The following is a 24,457-nucleotide window of genomic DNA, read 5'->3' on the forward strand; positions in this document are numbered from 1 at the left end:
TGTGAATTCCGTACCACCTGTGTGCGAGTCATTACCACCTGTGTGCGACTCATTACCACCTGTGTGCGAGTCATTACCACCTGTGTGCGAGTCATTACCACCTGTGTGTGAGTCATTACCACCTATGTGTGACTCCATGCCACATCCAACCGTGTCACCTGTCCCCGTTGCGTTATGATAAGCAGGTGACTCAGGCCATAATCAGCTCACACTAATACACTGACAAAAATAGAAGTGTGGAACAGGTATAGTAGCGACCAAATACAATTAGTACCAGAAGCGACACACCTGTGATGAAAGAATTACAAACACTGGGTATAGACCGAGAGAGAGAGAGAGAGAGAGAGAGAGAGAGAGAGAGAGAGAGAGAGATCACTTGACAATGCTCCAGTCAGTTCATAAACACCCTAACAACTCTCTGTATCCCACCACATTCTCCTATAAGAGTTACTACAACAATTATCCTGTACTAAATTTCAACTACTTACTGTAATGACTACCACTATAACCGTAATTGACTGTAGCTTCCTGTATCTAACTTAGTCCATCCTTGTAATTAATTAACTTCTTAACCCATTTAATTGTGATTAACTAAACATGCAAGTGTATTAAACTGTAATTACCTGTTCTAAAATATCAACTAATTTATTGTAACCATTTACCTGCCTTTCACTAACAATTCACTCGTAATTAATCTATACCTGTAATATACTATCACCTGTAATTAACTCATTCTTTACCTGTAACTATTACCTGTAATTATCTACCGCCAATGAAATTTCATCGGAATCGTGTACTGCCAGGTAACCCTCTTCCCCTCCCATCCACTCGCCCCTCCCATCCTCTTCCCATTCCACTCTCCCCTTCCATCATCTTCTCATCCCACTAACCTCCTACCCTCCTCCCCTTCCATTCCCTTCTCTCCACTCCCATCCCAATAATTCGTGGGACAAAACCCTGAAAACTGTCCCACATCTCTCTCTCTCTCTCTCTCTCTCACTTTCTGGTTCCTCGATACTCATAGATTTCATGAGAGAGAGAGAGAGAGAGAGAGAGAGTAACACACACCCTCCTCACTAACAATTAAAACAAGCAGAATTTGGGTAGAGGAAACTTTTTTTTCAATTATTGTACCAATTTATTCAGTCAGGCGAGAGGGGTAGAAGAAACGGGAGAAAGGGAGAGAAGGCGGCGAGGAGGAGACGGGAGGGTGAGGGGGAAGAGGAGGAGGAGACAGGAGGGAAAGAAAGCAGCAAGGAGGAGGTGAAGGAGGGGGTGGAAAAGGAAGAAGGAACGGAAGGGAGAGGATACCTGACTCTGTGTACAAGGGATCAGCCACGAGCGACCAGAAGGAGCATCTCAGTGATAAAACAAGAACACGTGGAATGGGGTAGAGAGAGACTGTTCCTCCGGGGTTAAATTTCATCCCAGAGATTATCCGTAATTTGGTGCTCGTGTGTCAGAGAGAGAGAGAGAGAGAGAGTACTTACGCTAATCAATCTACCTTGATCTTAAGGTTTACCTGGCTTTAATTCCTCCCAGCCTTTTTAACGCAAATAAACAAAACACAAAAAAAACCCAGACAGGCAGACAAAGACAGATGCAAGACAACAAGATCCATCCACCTTAGACGCTGGAGAATAATAACACGAGAGTCAAATGGCCCCGAGTGGCTCACCTAAAGGAGACATTATTTGATGTGGGATCGGCGCTCTTTGGCCAAACATGAGAGATAATACTGATGTGACGGGTGAACTTTGACGAAAATATTGACAGCGGTTGAAGAGATGTTGGCTGAAGGTAGTGTTGACGAAAGGACGGAAGACAGACAGACAGACGACATGCGAACGGAAGACGGACGGACGACAGAGACAGAATATGATAACAATAGCTGGTCTTGAGAGCTTTCACCAAGACTAAAGTAAAAAAAAAAAACAGAAACCGTAAACGAGGAGAGAAGAGTTTAAGAAGAGGAGGAGGAGAAAGACTAAAAGTTAAGTCAACCTCCAGGGATTTCTTCAGACCAAGATCCTAAATTGAGGTTTTGCATGTGGGTCTTGTGAGGACGTCTAAGCCTCCCTTGCTCCTCCTCCTCCTCCTGCAGTCCACGTGGCCACAGAGGAGGAGGTGGAGGGGGGGGTAGTCTACTATGGCCAGCCACCCCCCCCCTCTGTGACAACTCCGGCAACAAGACTCTTACTGCCCAAGCCCTTTAGTGGGAACAACTCATCCAGTGGCCGCAGAAACAGTGCTAATACCGCGGGCCACACGAGCAACGTTCCCCCTCCCTCAAGAGAAAAACGACTGGTAAAAAAAACAAAAAAAGATAATTGTGGTGTGTCGTGACTGAGGCGAGCTGGGGTGAGCTATCCTGCCTTGACCTGCTCCTATCCTGCCTTGACCTGCTCCTACCCTGCCTTGCCATGTCCCTTGTCCTGCCTTGACCTATTCCTAACCTTCCCTGCCCTACCATCTGCCCTGCCATATCCCCTGCCCTACCCTCTGCCCTCCCGTGTCCGGCTCTGCTCTGCTTTGCTTTGCTTTGACCTGCTCCCATCCCGCTCTGCTCCGTCCCTCCCATTCCCCATCCTTGTCTCTGCTTCTTCCCTTCTTTTCCATTCTCTTGCCCCTGAGTTTCCTCCATCTCTTTATCCCCTCCCTTCCTTCCTTCCTAACTGTCATACCTCTGCCTTTATTCCCTTCCTATTCCTCGTCTGCTTGTCTCCTCTTCATCTAGCTCCTTTCCATTCATTTCCCCTTCCTTGCCTTCAATATCTATCCTAACCTTTAGACTGACATTCCTGCCCCCCTCCCTCTCTCTCCCCTTTTCCTACCTCCCATCCTTTCCAACCCCCCTCTCCCCCTCCCCCTGTCAACACATCCTGGTTCACCTCATCACCTCACTCCCGACCCACATCAGCTGACAGATGTAAACACAGCTGATCGAAATGTTTTGATTTGACGGGTTAGAAAGTTGCCATATATATACTTACATAACCCAATTATTATACAAAGAGTGATATAATTGTTGTAACTGATGACATAACTACATCTAGATAATATTAAAAAGTATGGAAGAATATCTAGATGAGACTTATAATTACAGCAGTATTTGTAAAGTATTATGTAGTAACTGAAATATATGGCGAACGTCGGTAACTCACCTCACAGTTGGTCTGACTGACGTTGTTCATGTTGACGCGGATGACTTTGTCCCTGTAACACACAACAAACATAACGTTAATACACTACTTGTTAATGTCAATCTGTCAGAATACTATTTAAACATCAACACAAGACAGTAGGAGTGTAAATAAATATAGGAAAAACATATAAACACCAGAACCGTTCACAAGAATCTGATGTTCTTTTATTAGTCTATCTCTGAAATAAAGATATCATTTTTATTATTGGATCACCTGAAGAATTGTCACCCCAGAATGTCCACCTGGAGAATCGTCACCCCAGGATATCCCACCTGAAGAATTGTCACCCTGCCAAACTCTGGGGTGACAATTCTTCAGGTGATCCGTATTATTATTATTATTACCACTACTACTATAAATTATCATCATTAGTAGTATATTAGTAATAGTATAAAAAAAATCCCCGAGTCTCCCCTCCCTCCCCCCCCCAGCATCACAGAAAACGACACTGGTCATAAACAAAGCGATACCATCAATGTTGCCACGTTCACCGGGCGACAACTGCGGCTGTTGCTCCCACCACCGCCCGGGGTTACTGTCCAATAACACCAAAGTTATCGCATCAACAGAGATATGATACAGAAGGACTAACACGCGGAGGAGTAGGACTGTAATTCTCTTGCATATATACTCCTGCTGTGTTACTGGGAGGGGGGTAATAAGTGAATGGATAAGGGGGTTTGTTCTTTATACACACACACACCTAATTCTTTAATAGTTTGTATTCACTTGTGTATTTCAGTGACCTTTTTCCCGAACGAGCTGGTAGGGAAGGGAGGGGAGTGGGTGTGGTAGGGGAAATGAGGGAAGAGATAGGAGGGGGAAGAAGGGTAGGAGGAGGAGGGATGGAAAAGGTAGGGAGAGTGGAAGATGAAGGGAGAGGGAAGGGGGTAGGAGAGGGACGACCTATGAACGATCAACAACTCCAAGGAATAACACGACCCCGGGGCAATTACCATACAAAACTCTTTTAACTAAACTCACTCGTAAAATTGCCCCGATCCTCCTCCCCCTCCTCCTCCTCTTTCTTTCTTCCTATATGTGCCAGTATCTTTTAGTCAATTGGTCACCCACTCACGGCGAAGTTTACCTGCACAATTTACCTAAAATGCCACCGATAATATGAGAAACAAGATCTACAGCCACCCCATCCCCTTCCCCCTCCCTCTTCCCCCTACTCATGCCCCCTCCCTCTCCCTCCTACCATCCCTTAGTAAAACCAGTCGGTATATGCAAATTACTTATTCCTAAGAACAATATTCCTGCCTTCTCTGCAGATTATTCCCACCAACACACAAAGTAATAATACTAGGTCAGATCAACTATCAACCATGGGTGAGTGGGTGGGTGGTTAGACGGTGGGTGGCTGTTGGATAGACTGGGTGGCATGGCAGGGTGGTTGTAAGCTTGGTGAGTGAGCGTCTAGCTGGATGACTGATTGGCTCGTCTCACCAATGTCATATCTGTATTCTTAGTCAGTCCCAGGTGGCAGTGTAGCCGAGGCAACGTCAGAGGGAACCTTGATGATCCAGAGGTGGGAGAGGGGGGAGAGGTGGGGGGAGGGGGGAGAGGGTGGGGGAGGGAGAGGTGGGGGGAGGGGGGAGAGGGGAGGGGGGAGAGGTGGGGGGAGGACGGGAGGGGGAGAGGTAGGAGGAGCCATGCACCCACAGGACCTCCTTCACCTTATCTTCCTCACCTCCCTCCCTCCTTCCTCTTAATACAGTTCGCTTAGTCCCTCTCCCCCGTCTCCCTTCCCCGAGCCAATGGGTGTAGTTTTCCCCTTTTCTCTTCTTCCTATCCTTCTTCCCTTCTTCCTTTTTTCGAACTTTCTTCCTCCTCCTCTAGCCTCCCCTCCACCCCATCCCCTTAGGCTTATAGCTCCCCCTCCTCCCCCTAGCCCTTCCTAACACCCCTTCCCCCTGTCAATAGGTGCAGCTCCCCTTAGCTCCTCGTGTGCGGGTGACGTCAAGTGTTTACTCGAGGCGGACATCCAATACCTGTGCTGTTTGACTATGCTAATTTCCACCGTGGCTGCAATGTTCCTCTCCGCTCCTACACCGACTCACATTCACACAGCCCCCAGTCACATACACACACTTCTTACTCACACACACCCACTCACATTCCCCACTCACATGCACACCCCCCCCACACACATACACACACACATTATGTAACATACACCTCCTCACATACGATTACAATAGCCTGTATTAGCTCTCATAACCCATTTGGTGTTATCATCCTAGCGTCAATCTCTCTCTCTCACAATGACTAATTGGAGTGAGAATGAAGCAAAAAAGTCATTGAGACGTAAAGAATTTATAACTACAATGAGAGAACATCATTGTTACCATCCGAGGCGCAACACTTTTCTCATTGTTACCAATTAATAAAAGACAGATCTCTGAGAGACCAACTGAAGTTTTCAAAGGGTTACTAATCAACCTGGCTGCTGTTGTCATGCTGCACCGGGAGGCTGTAATCAGAAACAGCCTGGTTGATCAGGTTGACACTCGGTAAGCTTAATTGCAGATCAAGCTGTGGGGGCAGTGATCCGGAAAAAGACACAAAATGTTAGCTCTGGGAAGGAGTCGTAGTGAAACTCTTCAACAATTAATTATCACAGACGAACAACCAGCGCCTTTGTGGATGTGGTAGACGCTAAGGGCCAAGCCGCGAGTGCTCAGGGCAGAGTCAAAAGGACCAGCCACCACCACCAAAGCCGCCATCTTTGTGAGGGTCAAAAGAGACCTCTAAAAATTATCATATATGAGAAAACCAGCAGTGGACGGTCCAGGCCACGTCATAGGTGTCCGGGGCAGAGGGTCATAAGAGGACCTCCTTGACGGTGGAGGCCAGGTGCCCTCACGCCCCGGCCACAACACCGTAAAGGTGGCAGCCGCGGGGGGCGCCGCCTCAACACCAATTATATGTAAAAAACGTGTCACCGCCAACTGCTTCAATAAAAGAAGATCGGAGCGAACCATTCTGGATTACCTCCTGCTGGGGGGGGTAAGACCTGGGAGTGAGAGAGGAGGATAAGACCTGGAGGAGGAGGAGTGGAAATAAACACTTCTGACATTGAAGAAAAAAAATTCTACTTCAGGTAATCTCCCGCACCACCTTCAGGTTCCCGTCACCACCTGGTAATACTCTACACTTGTCCTGACGTTCCTGATTATAAGTTCTATTCCGATTGCCAGTGTAATTTCTTGGAAAGTTGTTGATGCCTTATTCCATTTCTTTATCAAACTGTCGGGAGCAGAGAGGCGAGGAAAAAATTCAGACGGGGAGGGAGAGAGAGAGAGAGAGAGAGAGAGAGAGAGAGAGAGAGAGAGAGAGAGAGAGAGTGCCGGGTCGCCTATAGGTCCCTCTCAGCTGGTGCAGCTCTCTAAGAAAACTCAAATATTCCCATTTTCTTCGTCATCCATGCGTGAAATTCCGACAAATACAGAAAAAGAAAACAATCGATTCTGAGAATAAAAAAACCAACAACTCTTTGATCACCACAAAAAAAGAAGAAGAATGTTTATGTTTTCAATTGACTTTTTTCCCCATAAATGTTTAAGTTGACAGAAGAATATAGCAGAGACTTTAGCAGGAAGAAAGTTACTTAAATAAGACAGAAAGATCTAAATCAAAACAAACTGAAAGATCAAGACAGTTCAGTGCTCGAATTTGTTTACCACTGAGTAACTCTTCACTTTAGGAATTTGCGAAACATTTCTGGCCTATACTGTAAGTTCGACGGATCTCTCTCTCTCTCTCTCTCACACAAAACTATTTTCGGTGAACTCTGAATCTGAAGGACGTTAGAGAGAGAGAGAGAGAGAGAGAGAGAGAGAGAGAGAGAGAGAGAGAGAATGAATATGGGCAACCTCCCTCCCCCTATAATTAAAATGTTAAATCCTGAATCAAACTCTTCGATGCCTTTGAAGTTTAATCATAAATGTGTCAGGCGCACCGAGGAGTTGGTGTCTGGTCTGTGATGACACCAGTACCTCTCACAGCCAGGGAGGGAGAGGGGCAGGGAGGGTAGGGAGAGAGGGGAGCAGGGAGGGAGGGAGGGAGGGAGGGATAGACATAGGCAAGGAGGGAGAGAAAGGCAAGGAGGGAGAGAAAGGCAGGGAGGGGGACAAATGTTGGAAGGGAGGAAGAAAAAGTCAGGGAGAGAGGACACAAGCACTTCACACAGCCAGGGAGACTGAGATAGCAGGAAAGGAGGTACAGGGAGATAGATAAACCAGGGAGTGCAGGAGGGAGGAAGACCATCTCCAAGCTCTAGTGGCCACACCGCTAGGGAGATGAATATGCCAGGGAGGGAGGGAGGGAGAGAAAGGGAGATTGACATACCAAAGAGAATGGAGGAAGGGAGATGAATAAAACAAAAACGGGAGGGAGGGTAGGAGAGAGGAAGGCCAACTACCAACACTGAGGGTCAGAGCCAGGGTGATGGATATCCTAGGGAGAGAGGGAGGGAGGGAGAGAGAGAGAGAGAGAGATGAGGATGAAATTGGAGAAGGAAGCAGGGGGGTGAAAAGAAGCGAAGATAGGAGAAAGAGGAGGAGATGTGGACCACTACCAGGATGTACCACCACACCCACCACAACCAAGAGACTAGTGAGGGGCGGGGAAGGGGAGACACCGCCACCCCTCGAGACCACTCTCTTCACCCCTCCCACTACGCCATTTACTATTCCCTCTGTACCACCTACCAAAGCCTGGGATTAATTCACTGCTGGTACAAAAATTTACAACATCCAAAAAGGGGGGGTGGACAAAGGACCTCTTACCCTTAGTCTACCAAGAGGGGCAAAGGAGTAAGGGGGAGGATGAAAGCAAAGGGAGGGAGGATGGGTATAAACAAAGGTAGGTGGGATAAGGGGGAGGATGCAAGCAAAGGGGGACATTATTATTATCCACCAAGTAAGTTCGGTTGGGCGACACTCTTGAATTATCCACAAGAGTAACGTAGGTGGCGGCACTCCTGAATTATCCACAAGAATAACGTAGGTGGCGGCACTCTTGAATTATCCACAAGAGCAACGTAGGTGGCGGCACTCTTGAATTATCCACAAGAGTAACGTAACTCTTGAATTATCCACAAGAGTAACGTAGGTGGCGGCACTCTTGAATTATCCACAAGAGTAACGTAGGTGGCGGCACTCTTGAATTATCCACAAGAGTAACGTAGGTGGCGGCACTCTTGAATTATCCACAAGAATAACGTAGGTGGCGGCACTCTTGAATTATCCATCATGAAACAGGTGAATCCGTCTGCCAACACTTGCCAATTATAATTACCGCAGATTGCATACAAGAAAAGGTGTGTATATTATCAAGTGATCCAGTAAAGTACGACTCACAGACATACTGAATTAACACTATTGATTCCTTCACTTACGACATCCATCAAGCTAGGTTAGGTTAGGGAGATCATCCAGACACACACAAGGGTTACTTAGGTATTGAGTTCATCCAGCCAGCCAACGAGTGGGGTTATCCAGCAATGGAAGGAACAAGTAGCCACAGATCAACCAGCCAGAGATGGTCCTGACAGAAGCAACCTCCCCCCCCCCCACCCCTGCCCACAACCAACCACCAATACCAAACCATGAATTCCCTCTGTGCTGAAAATCCAAACACAGAGAACACACACTGAATACATACATGAATGTACAAGTGGATTAACGTTGAAGAAATTAGGCACGGAGACACACGAGGAATACGGACACACACACACACACACACACACACACACACGAGAGAGGACATTGCTGGCCACACCCCGGGTACCGGCCACTGCTGCTGCCTATGTGTTGTGGACTTTGCATGAGCAAGTTGCAACTGCCAGCATACATGCCATCTGCAATTCCAATTGGCGAAGGATTCTGGGCGATGTTAACAAGCTGGGGGGGAGGGGGAGGGGGGACGTGTTACACGACCCACCTCGGCACGACGGTTCACACCCTCCACTGATAACCCAACTTACAGCTGTCATTGAAAAAGGTTTTGGCAAAGTCGTGTTTGACCCTTTTATCGTTGGTGTGTCTGGGACTAAAATTGACTGTGTTTGACTTAGACTGTTGTACTGGTAGTGATGTCGGTCCAGTAATTTATTGAGGACACCACACAGCAGACACTAACACCCTTGACTCTGACCTCAAGAAGTTACCGTACACTGATACTTAAGAGCTGAGGGTTACAGTGCTCCTACACCATCATCTTCATCGGTCTTACTCAAACATCACAGCCTTTCAGGTTTTAAACACACACACACACACACACACACACACACACACACACACACACACACACACACACACACACACACACACACGCACGCTCTTTTGAGAAGTGTAGAATTTCAAATAAACCAGAGAGACAGAGTGTGTGTGTGTGTGTGTGTGTGTGTGTGTCGGTCTACACGCTCGTCAACGTGGGCAAACATTAGTCAAGTTGTCTGGAAGGTAGGACAGCCATTACCTGAGTCACCTGTCACCACGGTGTCGTCTGCTGACTAGCCAATCAGCAGCTGATAGTGACTTAGTAATAATGAACGGCTAGGTCACTGGCCAATCCTAACCGGCGTGCTGAATGATCCATCACCTGCAGCCTGGTAACTGACCAATCAGCGGCCGTCTAGTTAGCGAGGGGTGGAGTGGTAAGTCGAATCAATGACCTGGTGACTGACCAATCATAAGCCAGTATCGTAAGGGAGGGGGATGGGGTGGCAGGTTCAATCAATGACCTGGCGACTGGCCAATCAGGAGGAGGCTAGTGACTGGCCAATTTCCAGTCAGGCGCCACAGCTGGTTATTTGCATGGTAGGTGGCGGCGCCTGCGTCACCTGGAGCCCGGCCACCTGTCAACACCCAGTTATTACCGCGTACCTTCCACCCCTCCCCCCTGACCCACCCACCCTGTGTTGACGCGCACCTGGAAGCGTATACGCACTCACCTTGATGTATATATATGCCGTTGCCTGGATGTACACACGGTCTCTTGGGTGTGTGTGCGTGTGTGTGTGTTTTACTCTCTCATTTTCTGTGTGTGTGTATTCGCCACCGTGACTAATGTCCGTGTACATGCTTTGACACGAACATGTGCACACTTTCTCCTGCAGGATGTGTACGTGCTAATATTTACACATTTCCTCCTTTACATTCTGTGTACGTGTATAGTCGTGCTGTCATGTGCACACTCTCTCCTTCAGGGTCTATGTACGTGAGTAGGCATTATAATACGTGTACGTGCACACACTCTCCCCCAGGACTTGTGTACGTATGTCATAAGTACACATCTTCTCCTGTGTGTACCGCGTTAATTCCCCCCCCCCCTCACTGTTTATGTACGTGATGATAGTGACAGACGCACACACGTTCTACCGAGTGATCTATGTACACCATTTTCTCTACAGGGTGAGTGTACGTAAATCATCATAGGCTAGGTGTAAACATGTTCCTCGTATGTGTACATAAGGACATGCTAACATATTGAAATTTCTATGAACGTATAAGATTTAAAAAAAAGGTCCATGTATGTCTCTCGTCATGCTGACAAGGGGTACACATACAGTACACACAAACTCCTACTGTATCTGTGTACGTTTTTTGACATGCCGAAAAAAGGTACACTGCATGCATTGGTTTAGGACAATGTGTGTGTGTGTGTGTGTGTGTGTCGACATGGTAGACAAGAGGTATACAGACATGTAGCCTGTAGTGGATCTGACACACACACACACACACACACACACACACACACACACACACACACACACACACACACACACACACACACACCAGCCTGCATCTGTACGACTTCCGGCCACATGAGTCTATTCCAGGAAGGTTCTCTGTTCACACCTGACGTTTACCAACCTGACGTCAACACCTGGGTGCTCCTCCCCCTCAAGGTCCTTTAAGCTCTTATATAATGATCAGGGCCACACCACTTTAGCCTTGTTCAATGATCAGGGCCACACCACTTAAGCCATGTACAATGATCGAAGCCACACCACTTTAACCTCTTATATAATCAAGACCACATCACCTTGACCTCCTTCTGTGACCTAAGATACCTGAGCCACACTACTTAATGATCGGGGCCACACCATTTAACCCCCAACTCCACCCCACAAGAGCAGGAGCGTGTATGTATGTAGTATATAAGCAAGAACTAACAGCAATGGGAATGTCTGTATTACCAAGTTGTTTTTCTTTTAACCCAAGGCAGTTCAGGCGGACGAGATGAGCGAGAGGCGGGAGAGGCACGTGTCCAGTTCACATTACCTGGGAATAACAAACGGCTGATAACCCTTCATTATTCTTTCTTCCCTTGTCGACTCTTGACATGGTTTCTCCTACCCCTCGTCCCTCCTCTCCCCGTTCTTTACCTTCCCCTACCCCTCGTCCCTCCTCTCCCCGTTCTCTACCTTCCCCTACCCCTCGACCCTCCCTTCCTACTCTACCATCTCCTCCCCCTTTATCCTTCCCCTTATCCTCCCTCTCGCCCCTCCCCTCCCCCTCATCCCTTTCTCCTCACCACAGTCTTCCTCCTCCCCACACAATCTTCCTCCTCCCCTTACAGTCTTCCCCCTCCTCCCCTTAAAAAATCTGGGCAAAAAAAAGGGGGAGGGGTTTTGTTGATATAAGTCAAAAGTGAATTCAAACTAGAAACTGATGAATTCAAAGAGTATTTTTACAGTCTTATTACATACAAAACATTATATTTCTCTCGTAAAAACACAATATATTGACGTTAGTGAACTCAACCTTATTGACGTATTGTACTGGTTTAAGAGAGAGTTGCCATTTAAGGTCCGTTTGTCGTGTTTTAACTTGTTGAGGATTATAAACCATCGTCCTCAGGGGAGTTATAACTTAAACCATCGTCCTCAGGAGAGTTATAACTTAAACCATCGTCCTCAGGAGAGTTACAACTTAAACCATCGTCCTCAGGAGAGTTATAACTTAAACCATCGTCCTCAAGAGAGTTATAACTTAAACCATCGTCCTCAAGAGAGTTATATCTTAAACCATCGTCCTCAGGAGAGTTATACCTTACACCATCGTCCTCAGGAGAGTTATACCTTACACCATCGTCCTCAGGAGAGTTATAACTTAAACCATCGTCCTCAGGAGAGTTATATCTTAAACCATCGTCCTCAAGAGAGTTATAACTTAAACCATCGTCCTCAGGAGAGTTATACCTTACACCATCGTCCTCAGGAGAGTTATAACTTAAACCATCGTCCTCAAGAGAGTTATATCTTAAACCATCATCCTCAGGAGAGTTATAACTTAAACCATCGTCCTCAAGAGAGTTATAACTTAAACCATCGTCCTTAAAACATTAACAACAAGACACAAGAGATGAAACACAAAGATGGCTGCCAGACCAACCTTTATACCGAACGATTCCTCAGTCAACAATGAAATAAAAACAATAACACGAAAGAACTATTTTTTTTTTATAATTCAAGATCACGAAAGAAAAAATAGTACAATATTTTAATAACGCAGAGGTTAAAATGACATTACTATTTTTATTTGACACTTACCGGAAATAACAAAACCTCCTACCCCCAAATTCGCCCCGAGGAAAAATAAACACAGGATCATCGACGAAACAATATTCCGATTTTAAATGAAGTAAAATAAAATGTGTCCTTTTATAAAGACTTTGTATAGGACGGTAATGATGACTTCAAGACGGGGGTGAGAGAGACAGGTGTAATCAAGGCTTCTTATGACTATTAATTAACCTGTCATTGGGCGTCTCCAGTGCACGACCTGTAGTTAGTGAGGTGGTTAACACGTTTCGTAAAAGTGACGGAATGTGGAAGTGGAGGGGGGGTGAGTTAACATCAAGGTAGATCACCAGGTAAATTACTAGGTGGGGTGCTGGTGGGTGCTGGTGGTGGGGCAAAGGTGGGGTGGGGTGCTGTGTGGGGTGCTGGGTGGGTGCTGGTGGGGGTGCTGGGTGGGGTGCGGTGGGGTGCTGGTGGGTGTGTGCTGGGGGTGCTGGGTGGGGTGCTGGTGGGGAGGATGTACAGGCAAACCAATGCATCAGTTTATCTTTCCGCGAGTCGGCCCCGTCACACCGGTCCCCCGTCATACCGGTCCCCCGTCACACCGGTCCCCCGTCAACGCCTCCTCGTGCGTCACCCAACCCTACTACAACGCCTTCCCCATGAACCGGCCCCATCACACACACCCACCCTATCGACGTCCACCCCGTCACACACACACACACACACACCCTATCGATGCCCACCCTGTCACAGACAACACACACACACACACACACACACATATCAGCCCACCTCCCAGTTATCCACAATTTACGAGGCGTCTGGGCCCATAAATTCAGCGGTTTTGTAAGAGCTTGACAGTGTTTACAAATTTACCAACTTGTTCGAATTTAATTTACATCCTGGAGCCTCGTTAGGAGCATTTAGTGGAGCATAATACCGGGAGAGGATAATAGTGGAGCGTAAGAGCGGAGCATGAAGACGTAGATACGGGAGGGAGGTGTAATTAAAACATTAATATTATTATTGATATTACATATTACACACACACACACACACACACCTGTTTGCCCGACAATTTCCAAAAGTTATTCTGTAAATATGTTCAGCTAATTACTTACAAAGCCCCTTACTCCTTCTGCCAGACAGTCTCAATAAAAATAAATAAATCACCCTTGGATAACTTTCACTCGCATCAATTGTTCATTTCCTCCTTTAATAAAATTTTCTCAATCACGTCCTTGGGATTTTCTTCTGTTATTTTATTTTAATTTTGTTTTTACATTTTTTTTTGTCTTGTCAGTGATTGGGTCCTTTGATCTCGTTTCCAATCGTTCATTTCCAGCTTTTATCAGGTGTGTGTGTGTGTGTGTGTGTGTGTGTGTGTGTGTGTGTGTGTGTGTTTTTACCCCTGGATCAATTTCATGTAATGGCCATGTTATGAATCGTAAAGTTTTTATTTTATTGCAAGAGACAATTTTATTTTTATTTTTTTATTTTAAACTAATCAAACGCTGGAATAAAGATGTGTTCCTGTAAGAAAATTATTGGATGTGTGTGTGTGATGGCTAGAGGCTGGAGGCTGAGAGAGAGAGAGAGAGAGAGAGAGAGAGAGAGAGAGAGAGAGAGAGAGAGAGAGAGAGAGAGAGAGAGAGAGGTGTGTGTGTGTGTGTGTGTGTGTGTGTGTGTGTGTGTGTGTGTGTGTGTGTGTGTGTGTGTGTGTGCCTTTACTCAAGCCTCACTTGCGGTCCTAATTGTTCAAAATACTTTTACAATCCATTCAATTCTCTTTTTTAATAACTTGTACTAAAAAGACTAATATAACATCACAGTCTCAAAGCAATTTAAATGACATCATACCTGCCATTTTTTTATTATTTTTTTTATTCTATCGTAACTTTCAGGTTAATGGCTTCTCTAACCTGGGGGATAAATTTAACTTAAGAACTTGAGGGAGGTAGGCCCCCAGAGGTCCTCGATTCTCAAAACTCACACGTTGGAATTTTTGTTTTCTTCGTGGCTGTGTGATGTAAGGACTGACTTGGCTGGTTCATTTCACTTTCACTTGCCTCTAAAACATATTCAATTTAACAACCGAATTTTAAGTTTAATGAACGTTCAATTCAGCACCAGTTAAGATATAAAACTGACGAAGTGGAGAGAGAGAGAGAGAGAGAGAGAGAGAGAGAGAGAGAGGCTTAACCAGGTTACCTCCAGGAACGTAGCTGGAGGGAAGGGAGGGGAAGGGTAGGGGAGGGGAGGGAGGGGGAAGGTAGGGGAGGGGGGTAGGGGAGGGGAAGAGGGGAGGGGGATGGAGGAAGGTGAAGGGGATGTAGATCTGGAGGAGGAGGGAGGGGGAGGTCTGGAGGGGGCAAGAGAGGGAGGAAGGAGGGAAGGGTAGGGAGGGGGATGAGAGGATGGAGGAGCGGGGATGGAGGTAGACTAAACTGAACCTCTCTTGAGAAGGAGGTTTGCTTGCCGTCGACCAAGGAGACAACGAGCACAGGAAAGGAAACACAACTAAACCACCGAGTTGGTAAACCTCCCAAATCCTTCCTTCCTAAGTCCATCCTACCTCCCTCCCTCCTTCCTTCCTACCCTCCCCTCCCCTCATTCCTTCCTACCCTCCCTTCCCATCCTTCCTACTCCTCCCTCCCTCCTTCCTTCCCACCCCTCCCTCCCCCCCTCCTTCCTTCCTTACCCTCCTCCCTCCTTTCCTTCCCACCCTCCCTCCCCCTCCTTCCTTCCCACCCTCCCTCCCCCTCCTTCCTTCCCACCCTCCCTCCCCTTCCTTCCTTCCCCACCCTCCCTCCCCTTCCTTCCTTCCCACCTCCCTCCCCCTCCTCCTTCCTTCCCTACCCCTCCCTCCCCCTCCTTCTCCCTTCCCTCCTCCCTCCCTCCCCCTCCTTCCTTTCCTTTCCTTCCTTTCTCCCCTCCCTCCCTCCCTCCCTCTCCTCTTCCCTTCCTCCTCCTCCTCCTCCCTCTCCTCTTCCTTCTCCTCCTCCCTCCCTCCCTTTGTTGTCGTGATGGGGTAGGGAGTAAGGGTCGTGGTAATGTTGAAAAGAAACAGTGGGGTGGTGGCATAATTAACTGTACCATGACCAAAGAACGACTAACTACCTCAACAACGACAGAGGAACGACCCCCCTACCTAAACAGGACTGACTATCTGAACTGAGAGGGTCGTCAAAGTGGGAGATGTCGAGAGTCGGCCGGGTCGGGTCGGGCGGGTCGGTCGGGTCGGGTCGGGTCGGAGCGGGACGGCGGGAGGGGGAAGGGTCAGAGGTTAACAGAATGATGAACAAGATTTCCAAGAAATTGAGCAGAGATATTTGCCTCGTCGATGTGTTCACAGGGAGGGGGGGAGGGAGGGAGGGGGGGGAGGGAGGGGGGGGGAGGGGGGGGAGGAGGGAGGGGGAGGAGGGAGGGAGGGGAGGAGGGAGGGAGGGAGGGAGGGAGGGAGGAGGGAGGGAGGGGAGGGAGAGGGTGGAGAGAAGAGCGATAAAGAGAACTGTCCTCTTGACATTTTCTGTTTATGTATGCATCGCATGCGTCTCAGACAGGTGTAGGAGAGCGATAATAATACTGACCTCCTCTCCTCCTCCTCCTTCTTTCTACTCCCTTCACCTCTCCTCTCTCTCTTCCCTTCCTTTCTCCACCTCCATTTCCTTCTGCCTTCCTTTCTTTCTTTTCCCACAACGCGACTCATAACTCAATCCAGCATGAAGAAATAACGAAACTGTGATGGCTGTTCTGACCTCTAATCTGTGGGTGGAGGGAGAGAGAGAGAGGAGAGAGAGAGAGAGGAGAGAGATAATGCTAGGATACGTCACATTTCAATGAAAGAAACACAGAAGTGAAAGAATGGGAGAGAAGAAGAAGATTGGGATGGGAAGAGAGAAGATTTTGGGGAGGGGAAGGAAAGAGGAGCTTGGATGGGAAGGGGTGACGAGCAGGAAGAGGAGGGGAGGGAAGGGAGGACGAAGAGGAAGAAGATGGAGAGAGCTCAAAACAATGAATAAGTTCTTAGTTAATAAAATAGCCACAAATTTGTTTACATTCACTCCATAACGTAACGAATCATTTCTAGTTAACGATAAGGAATCATCTGCTTTCTTCCTTGGTTTAATAAATCATCATTCATATTTGTTATGTAGTTTGTTGTTATCTGTAATTTATATATTCTCCTCACTAGTTATAGTACTATGATGGCCTGATATTTTTCGCCCCAGAGATTAAAAATATTTATGATACATTAAATATAAAAGTTTTGGTCTTGGTGTCTATTATGGAACTGCTCTCTCTCTCTCTCTCTCTCTCTCACAGAACCAGAAGTAGATTAAATCGTCACCATCACCCAGTCCACAACCACACCCCCACACCCTCACCACCACACTTCCTGGCTTTCCTAGTGTGGCGGCCACGACCCTTAACTTGCTCAAACTGCTAACTACTACCAATGGCTGGCTGGACCAATGGGGTCGTCACGCCACGCCCTAACTCCTTCACGTCTGGGGCAAGGTCTGCTTCACACTGAAGGTTATGACGAAGCAAATCTAGAAGAGCAACTTCAGAGGTTGTTTTTCACCTTGAGGAGAGTATTCAGGCCATAAAAATACTTCTTACACCCTTCCCACACCTCCTTACACCTTTCTGCACCTCCCTACACCCCACTACACCTTTCTGCACCTCCCTACACCCTACCACACCTCCCTACACCTCCCCCCTACACCTCCTCTACACCCCACCACACCTCCCTACACCCCCTCTACACAGTTGAGTGTGTCGGCTTCCATTTTACAACTCACGATCAAACTTCTTTCAAAAGTTTCGCCGGCTGAATTTTTTCCCTGAACGGAGATGACCGTCAAGAAACATTGAGCCTTCCCCACATACCTAACACTCCTTAACCACTCCTCACCTCACTCCTCCCTTTCCCTCTCTCCCCCTTATACTCCCCTTTCACCATCCCTCCTCTTTCCCCTTCCTTATCTCTCATTTCCTCCCCCCCACCCTCGCTCCCCCCACACTCTTCCCACCACACACCCTCTTCCCCCCCATGTCAAGGCAGGAGGTTAGTGTACATGTCACGGGAATTATCTTTCATAATGAGTGGTGGGAGAGGGAGAGAGGGAGGACATCTAGCAAGGGTGGAAGACATAAAATCCTTCCTTTCTTCCTTGCTCCTTTCCTTCCTTCCTTCCTTCTTCTATCTGACGGCATCATTATCTTCATCCATCTCATTATTCTCCCTTCTGCATTCCTTCCTTCATTATCGTTTTTCTTATTCCAGTCTTTACTATTTCTTTCCACACTCCTCTATTTTTCCTGTCACTCTCTTTCATCCTAATCCTTTTTTCTCCTCCTCCTCCTCCTCCTCTTCTGTCACCCTCTCTTCTCCTCCTCCTCCCTCCTCTTCGTCACCCCCTTTCCGCCTCCTCTTCCTCTTCGTCACCCCCCCCTCTTCTCCTCCCTCCTCCTCCTACTCCTCCCTCACCCCTCTTCGTCACCCCCTCTCTTTCCTCCTCCTCCTCCTCCCTCCTCCTCCCTCCTCCCTCCTCCCTCCTCCTCCTCCTCCTCCTCCTTCTCATCACCAAATCAAATATATTTTTTACGGATTGATAACAGAAACGAAGACAATTTTACTTTACTAGAGAAACAAATCATGACGGACTCTGCATTAAACCGCATGTAAGTAATGTCCTTTCCTGTTCAATAAAACTTCCATCAGTATAGTTAGTAAGGACGGCAATGGAGAGCCAACATATATAAAGAAAACTTGAAGGAAGTTCCACCATATATATATATTGCTGTTGTGGTGGTGGTTGTTGTGGTGATGGTGATGGTGGTGTTGTTGTTGTTGTTGTTGTTGTGGTGGTTGTTGTTGTACTATGGTGAGTGGGGTGGTGGTTGTTGTTGTTGTTTTTGTTGTTGTTGTTGTGGTGGTGGGTGTGGTGGTTGTTGATGTTGTTGTGGTTAATCTCATTTTGTATTTTTCATAAATAAACATTGAATTTCAATTTTAAAATCATGATGGCTCAACAAACCAACACTTATCAAATGTGTCTCTCTCTTTCTCTCTCCCCCCTTCCCAAATAATTCCTGACATTTATGAAAAACTGAAAAAAAAAACAATATTGGGTTATTTTTTATTGATATTTTATCCAGTTCAAACTTTTTTATTCTCGAAAATTGGCAAAATGACGTCCATTACTGGCTGTGGTGGTGAGTGTGGGTTAGGTTAAGTCAGGTCAGGTCAGGTCAGGTCAGGTCACAATGATTCAGAGTCAATTTTAGGGTCGTCATTTTTTCTCCAATTCTGAGTTTACAAAAAAAAATAAATAAAATATAAAAATATACAAATCTCCTCCAATCATCTTAGAGGATAACTTAGGACGGACGGACAGACAGACAGACAGACAGACAGACAGACAGACAGACAGACAGACAGACAGACAGACAGACAGACGGACTACCACCTGAGATCCCTAGTCCGAGAATTGCTGTTCGACACCACAACCGCATCCAGCCCATATGTGCATGAACTGGATCACTATAAGAACAGCCCAGTCCCAACCATTGTAAAAATTATCAATAACTTGTAATAAACCAGTGTATTCACCCCAGTAAACACTGCCCTGTAATCGTCACTATGTTGAAATGCACTGTAGTTTGAGCTTTTCCCATCTAGTTATTATATGTCTTATTTGTGTCACTTATGTTACTTGTATATTATTGAAACCCATTCCCCAAATATGTAACTGTATATTTTAGCCTTCTGGCAAGCTCTTTCAATAAACCGTTAATTATATATATATACATATACATATTACACACACACACACACACACACACACACACACACACACACACACACACACAATTACCTTCACTGCCACAGTACTCTTACACATTAATACAGTCAGTTACAAATAAGCTAATTATCTGCCAAATACAGCGAGAGAGACACACTGTACCACCACGTTACAGGATTTTGTGAAACTTTTGTAATTCTCTCTTCGGGTTTTAGAACAAAGCCTCATTGGTGTAATTACTCCAACCGGGATGATTACTCCTAGTTCATTGTAACAGGTGATGATGATGATGATGATGATAACATGAACAATGATAAAATAACGACACTACTAATAACAATACATACATACATACACATAATATTAATAATAATAGATAGATAAGAGAGAGAGAGAGAGAGAGAGAGAGAGAGAGAGAGAGAGAGAGTTTTGTCATCACTCAAGACCAGTGGCCAGAAAGTAAACAAAATTATCACAAATTCCCCAGAGGCTTAACCCCTCCCTCCCCCACCTGTCTCCCCCTTACTCCCCCACCTGTCTGTCTCTCACCCCACCCATCTTTCACCTGCCTCTCTCCCCCACCTACCTCACACACACACACACACACACACTGCGGTAGAGGTGGAGGCAGAGGAGGAATACTAACAAGTACCAGCCGGACTCCCTAAGGCATTTATTATTCTGACCAAGACCCCGCGGCCAGGGAGGCTTATCCATCCGTTCTCTCCCTTGGTGGGTGACCAGGGAGTGATTATCCGTCTCCTCCCTCCTCCTTCTCTCGTCTCCCCTCTCCTCACTCCTGCTTCAGTCATCGTCTTCTTTCTCCCTTCCTTCCTTCCTTCCTCGACTCCTCCCTTATCCCCCTTTCCTCCTCTTTCATACATCTGCTCCCTTCTCCTGCTGGGTGGAATACCAGAGAGGTTATTCCATCTAACCTCTACTCCCTTCCTGATCTATTTCCTCCTTGATGACCAGGGGGGAATCATCCGTATCCTCCCGAAGTCTTCCTCCATCATCCACCCTCTCCTCCATCATCCACCCACCCCTCCTCTCCAACGTCCACCTCCTCCCTCCAACATCCACCTCTCCTCTCCAACATCAACCCCTCCTCCAACATCCACCTCCTCCAACATCCACCCCGTCCTCTCCAACATCCACCCTCCCTCCAACAGCCACACCCTCCTCCTCCAACAGCCACACCTCCTCCTCCAACAGCCACACCCCTCCTCCCTCCAACATTCACCCCTCCCTCCTACCTACTTAGTGTGCTGCCAGGTGCTAATCACATCAGACATTACCTGTATAGCATCATCAAAACAAGACACACAAGATGCACCTGTGAACCCCATCAACCCCCCCTCCCTCCCCTCTTCCCCCCATCAACCCCTCCCCTCCCTTCCCCCATCAACCCCTCTCCTCCCCTCTTCCCCCATCAACCCCTCTCCTCCCTCTTCCCCCCATCAACCCCTCTCCCTCCCCTCTTCCCCCATCAACCCCTCTCCTCCCCTCTTCCCCCATCAACCCCCTCCCTCCCTCTTCCCCCATCAACCCCTTCTCTCTTTCTCCCCACAGCAAACACACACCTGACCGCCACCCACGTCACACCGGGGGAAGGAGTGGGGACGGAAGTAGGTGAAGGGAGGGAAGGATGAGGAGGGATGTATGAGGGAGGAGAGTACAATTAACAGTGTAGGTGACCAGAGTTGACACACACACACACACACACACACACACACACACACACACACACTCTAACACAATTATTAAGACTGTCAGAGAGTTCTTATGGCCTTCCAGAGTGTCTCTCTCTCCTTCGTCTCCTCCTCCCAAGGTCTTCTGTGGATTTTCAGAGGGAAGGAAGGGGAGAAGGAAGGGGAGGCCTTTCCTGATGGGTCTTCCTGAGGGGGTGCCTTTCGTGGTCTTCTATTCTTCCGTCCCTCCCTCCCATACCTTCCTGCCCCTCCCCTCCCCATACCTTCCTGCCCCCCCTCCCTCTCCCACACCCTTCCTGCCCCCTCCTTCTCTCCCCACACCTTCCTGCCCCCTCCTCTCCCCCCACACCTTTCCTGCCCCCTCCTCCTGTCCCACACCTCCCTGCCCCTCCCCTCTCTCCCCACACCTTCCTGCCCTCCCTCTCTCTCCCACACCGTCCTGCCCCCTCCTCTCTCCTCCCACACCTTCCTGCCCCCCCCTCCCTCCCTCTCCCCACACCTTCCTGCCCCCTCCCTCTCCCCCCCCACACCTTCCTGCCCCCTCCCTCTCTCCCCACACCTTCCTGCCCCTTCTCTCTCCCACACCTTCCTGCCCCTCCCCTCTCTCCCACACCTTCCTGCCCCCTCCTCCCTCTCCCCCCACACCTTCCCTGCCCCCCTCCTCCTCCCCTCTCCCCACACCTTTCTGCCCCCCTCCCTCTCCCCCACACCCTCCCTGCCCCCTCCCTCTCTCCCCACACCTTCCTGCCCTCTCCCTCTCCACCACACCTTCCCCTGCCCCTCCCTCTCTCCCCACACCCTCTCCCTGCCCCCCTCCCCCCTCCCCACACCCTTCCTGCCCCCCTCCCCTCCCTCCCCCCCACACCCCTCCCTGCCCCCACACCTTCCTGCCCCTCCCCTCCCCCCCACACCTTCCTGTCCCTCCCTCTCTCCCCACACCTTCCTGCCCTCTCCTCTCCCCCACACCTTCCTGCCCCCCTCCTCTCTCCCCCCACACCTTCCTGCCCCCCTCCCCCCTCCCCCTCCCCCACACCCTTCCTGCCCTCCCTCTCCCACACCTTCCTGCCCCCTCCTCCTCCCCCACACCTTCCTGTCCCTCCTCTCTCCCACACCTTCCTGTCCCCTCTCTCTCCCACACCTTGCACCTCCTCCTCTCCCCTCTGCTCCCAACCCTTCCTTTTCCCTCCACCCTCTCTCCCACATCTCTTTATTTCCTTGCTGCACTTCCTTCCTCCCACCCCCCCTCTCCCTCATTCAGGCAAAGAAAAGTTAAAAGATCATTTTTCACACGGAGGACGATACTGAAAGGCTTCTTCAATGTTTGCAATGGAAAATGAAGGTCCTCACTCAATCTGGGTCCTTGACACCCAAGAACTTATCAGCAGAAGCGTGACTGACTCTGTGGAAGGCTGGAATTGTAATGAAGATGTTAGTGGGTGAGGGGTGGTGGTGAGAGGTGGTGGGTGGATGGGAGAAGGAGGTGGTTGAGAGATGAAAGTGGATGGAAGAGGTTGAGAGGAGGTGGAGATAAAAGGTGGGGGAATGGGGTTGAAGTGGGTGCAAGGAGGTTCGTTCCGGTGGGGGAGTGAAGGTGATCTCTCTCTTTAACCTAACCTATCCTATCCTATCCTATCCTATCCTATCCTATCCTAACCTGCACTCGTCTAAGTCCACGAGGGAAGACAGACACCTTCTCACTCAGTCGCTCACAATTTCTCGACACACATCAGTCTATGTTTCGTCACATCACGAAGTTCTCGAGTGTTCAATAGATCCTTCTGACACAAGCCAAGCCTCTTACGCCACCCCAGCACGCGTGAGTTAAAAGCTAAGTCCAATTTCCTAACAAAAGACCTCACCAGCTTGCGTCACAAACCTAAAATTTCTGCAACACGGTAAAAAATAAAGCATCATGCAAAGTTTTCATTGTTGGGTTTGCCTGGACAGTCAATCCATCAAATCTATCAACTGGTGTTTGATGAGTCATGCAGGGCGTCATGCAAGGTCCTCCTCCTACCATCTTGCTCAAGAATCTTGCACTATTCTAGTCGTGGTGTCGTTAAGAGCTGTGAGACGGACCACTCCACTTCTGAGAATTTGGACATGTACCGCGAAGGTATTTATCGGAGTATTGACAACGCCTCGCAAGGACTGGGATATTTTGGTGGGGGGAGATTATTTTGGGCCCAGTGTGAAAGGTGTGTTGAGGTTTGGTCTTGTATCGTATGTCTCCAGTGACGGAGGAAGAAAGAGGGAAGGATGGTGGGGGGTGATCTTAATTCAAAAACGTAGAACTTCCCAATAATTTGCATAAGAATCCTACAACTGTTTTAGCGTTGGCTTGTCTTGCGTTCTCAATCATGTCTGCTGATGTTATTGACTGTCATGTGAGCAGTGAGTAACAAATCGAACAGCGTGTTGATAGTTAAGCTCCTATACAGCAACAGTGGGAGAGCCTACCCGGTGAGCCTAAGGATGCGTCGATAAGAGCCTTGGTAACTTAGATGACCAAATACGTCCGTGTCGGTAGAGGCTGAGATCTCACTTTCACCATTATCAGGAAGTTAAGTCTTTCAGCCTTTCTTGTGCTACTGGTGGATGACAAGCTGGCCATGTTGATGTCATAACAGTACCAGTAACTTAATACGAGTTCTGACCAGCGCATCAAGACGGGCAGTATGGAAGTTGGGAGGAACAGGGAGGGGTGGGATGGGAGGGGGGTATGGAAGGGTATGATGGGAGGAGCTGTGAATGTATGTAACGTTGTGAAGAGGTGGTAGATAGATTGTATGAAGGAAGGGCCAAGATTCACTTCACAACTCGTGCCTATAGTGGCGGGTCCTCCTCATACAGCGACTCAGGGGTTTTAGGCAAATTAGATGATCTGTGCCTCACCGCTATGTAGGGTTGACGGATGAGGGAAGGAAGGAAGGAAGGAAGGAAGGATGTTGTTTATCATTCCTACTGTTGTGTTTTACCATTGTTAAGGATTATTATTATTATTATTACAGATGACTGATCACCTGGGCTACAACACACAACCTGAATTTACAACCAGCTGGAAAAACAACAAATCGTGACCTGATACAACCTTGAAATGTTTGTTTACGATGACCGAGAGCAACAACAACAATTGGCAGCATAAGAGGTTTAAGCATTTTTAACATTACTTCCTAAACTTAA

The 24,457-nt window shown here is 48.0% G+C and overlaps 1 protein-coding gene across 1 annotated transcript in view; it reads right to left on the minus strand.

The window, feature by feature from the left end:
• LOC121877990 (semaphorin-2A-like) overlaps nt 1–24,457 on the minus strand; it is a 68,172-nt gene that overhangs the window by 29,628 nt on the left and 14,087 nt on the right. The window contains exon 2 of the mRNA XM_042383948.1: nt 3,165–3,216. Within this exon, the coding sequence (XP_042239882.1) occupies nt 3,165–3,216 (52 nt within the window). The remainder of the gene's footprint in view (nt 1–3,164; nt 3,217–24,457) is intronic.

Source organism: Homarus americanus, unplaced genomic scaffold (genome assembly GCF_018991925.1).
Source record: "Homarus americanus isolate GMGI-L3 unplaced genomic scaffold, GMGI_Hamer_2.0 scaffold26512, whole genome shotgun sequence".
Classification (NCBI taxonomy): Eukaryota; Metazoa; Arthropoda; class Malacostraca; order Decapoda; family Nephropidae; genus Homarus; species Homarus americanus.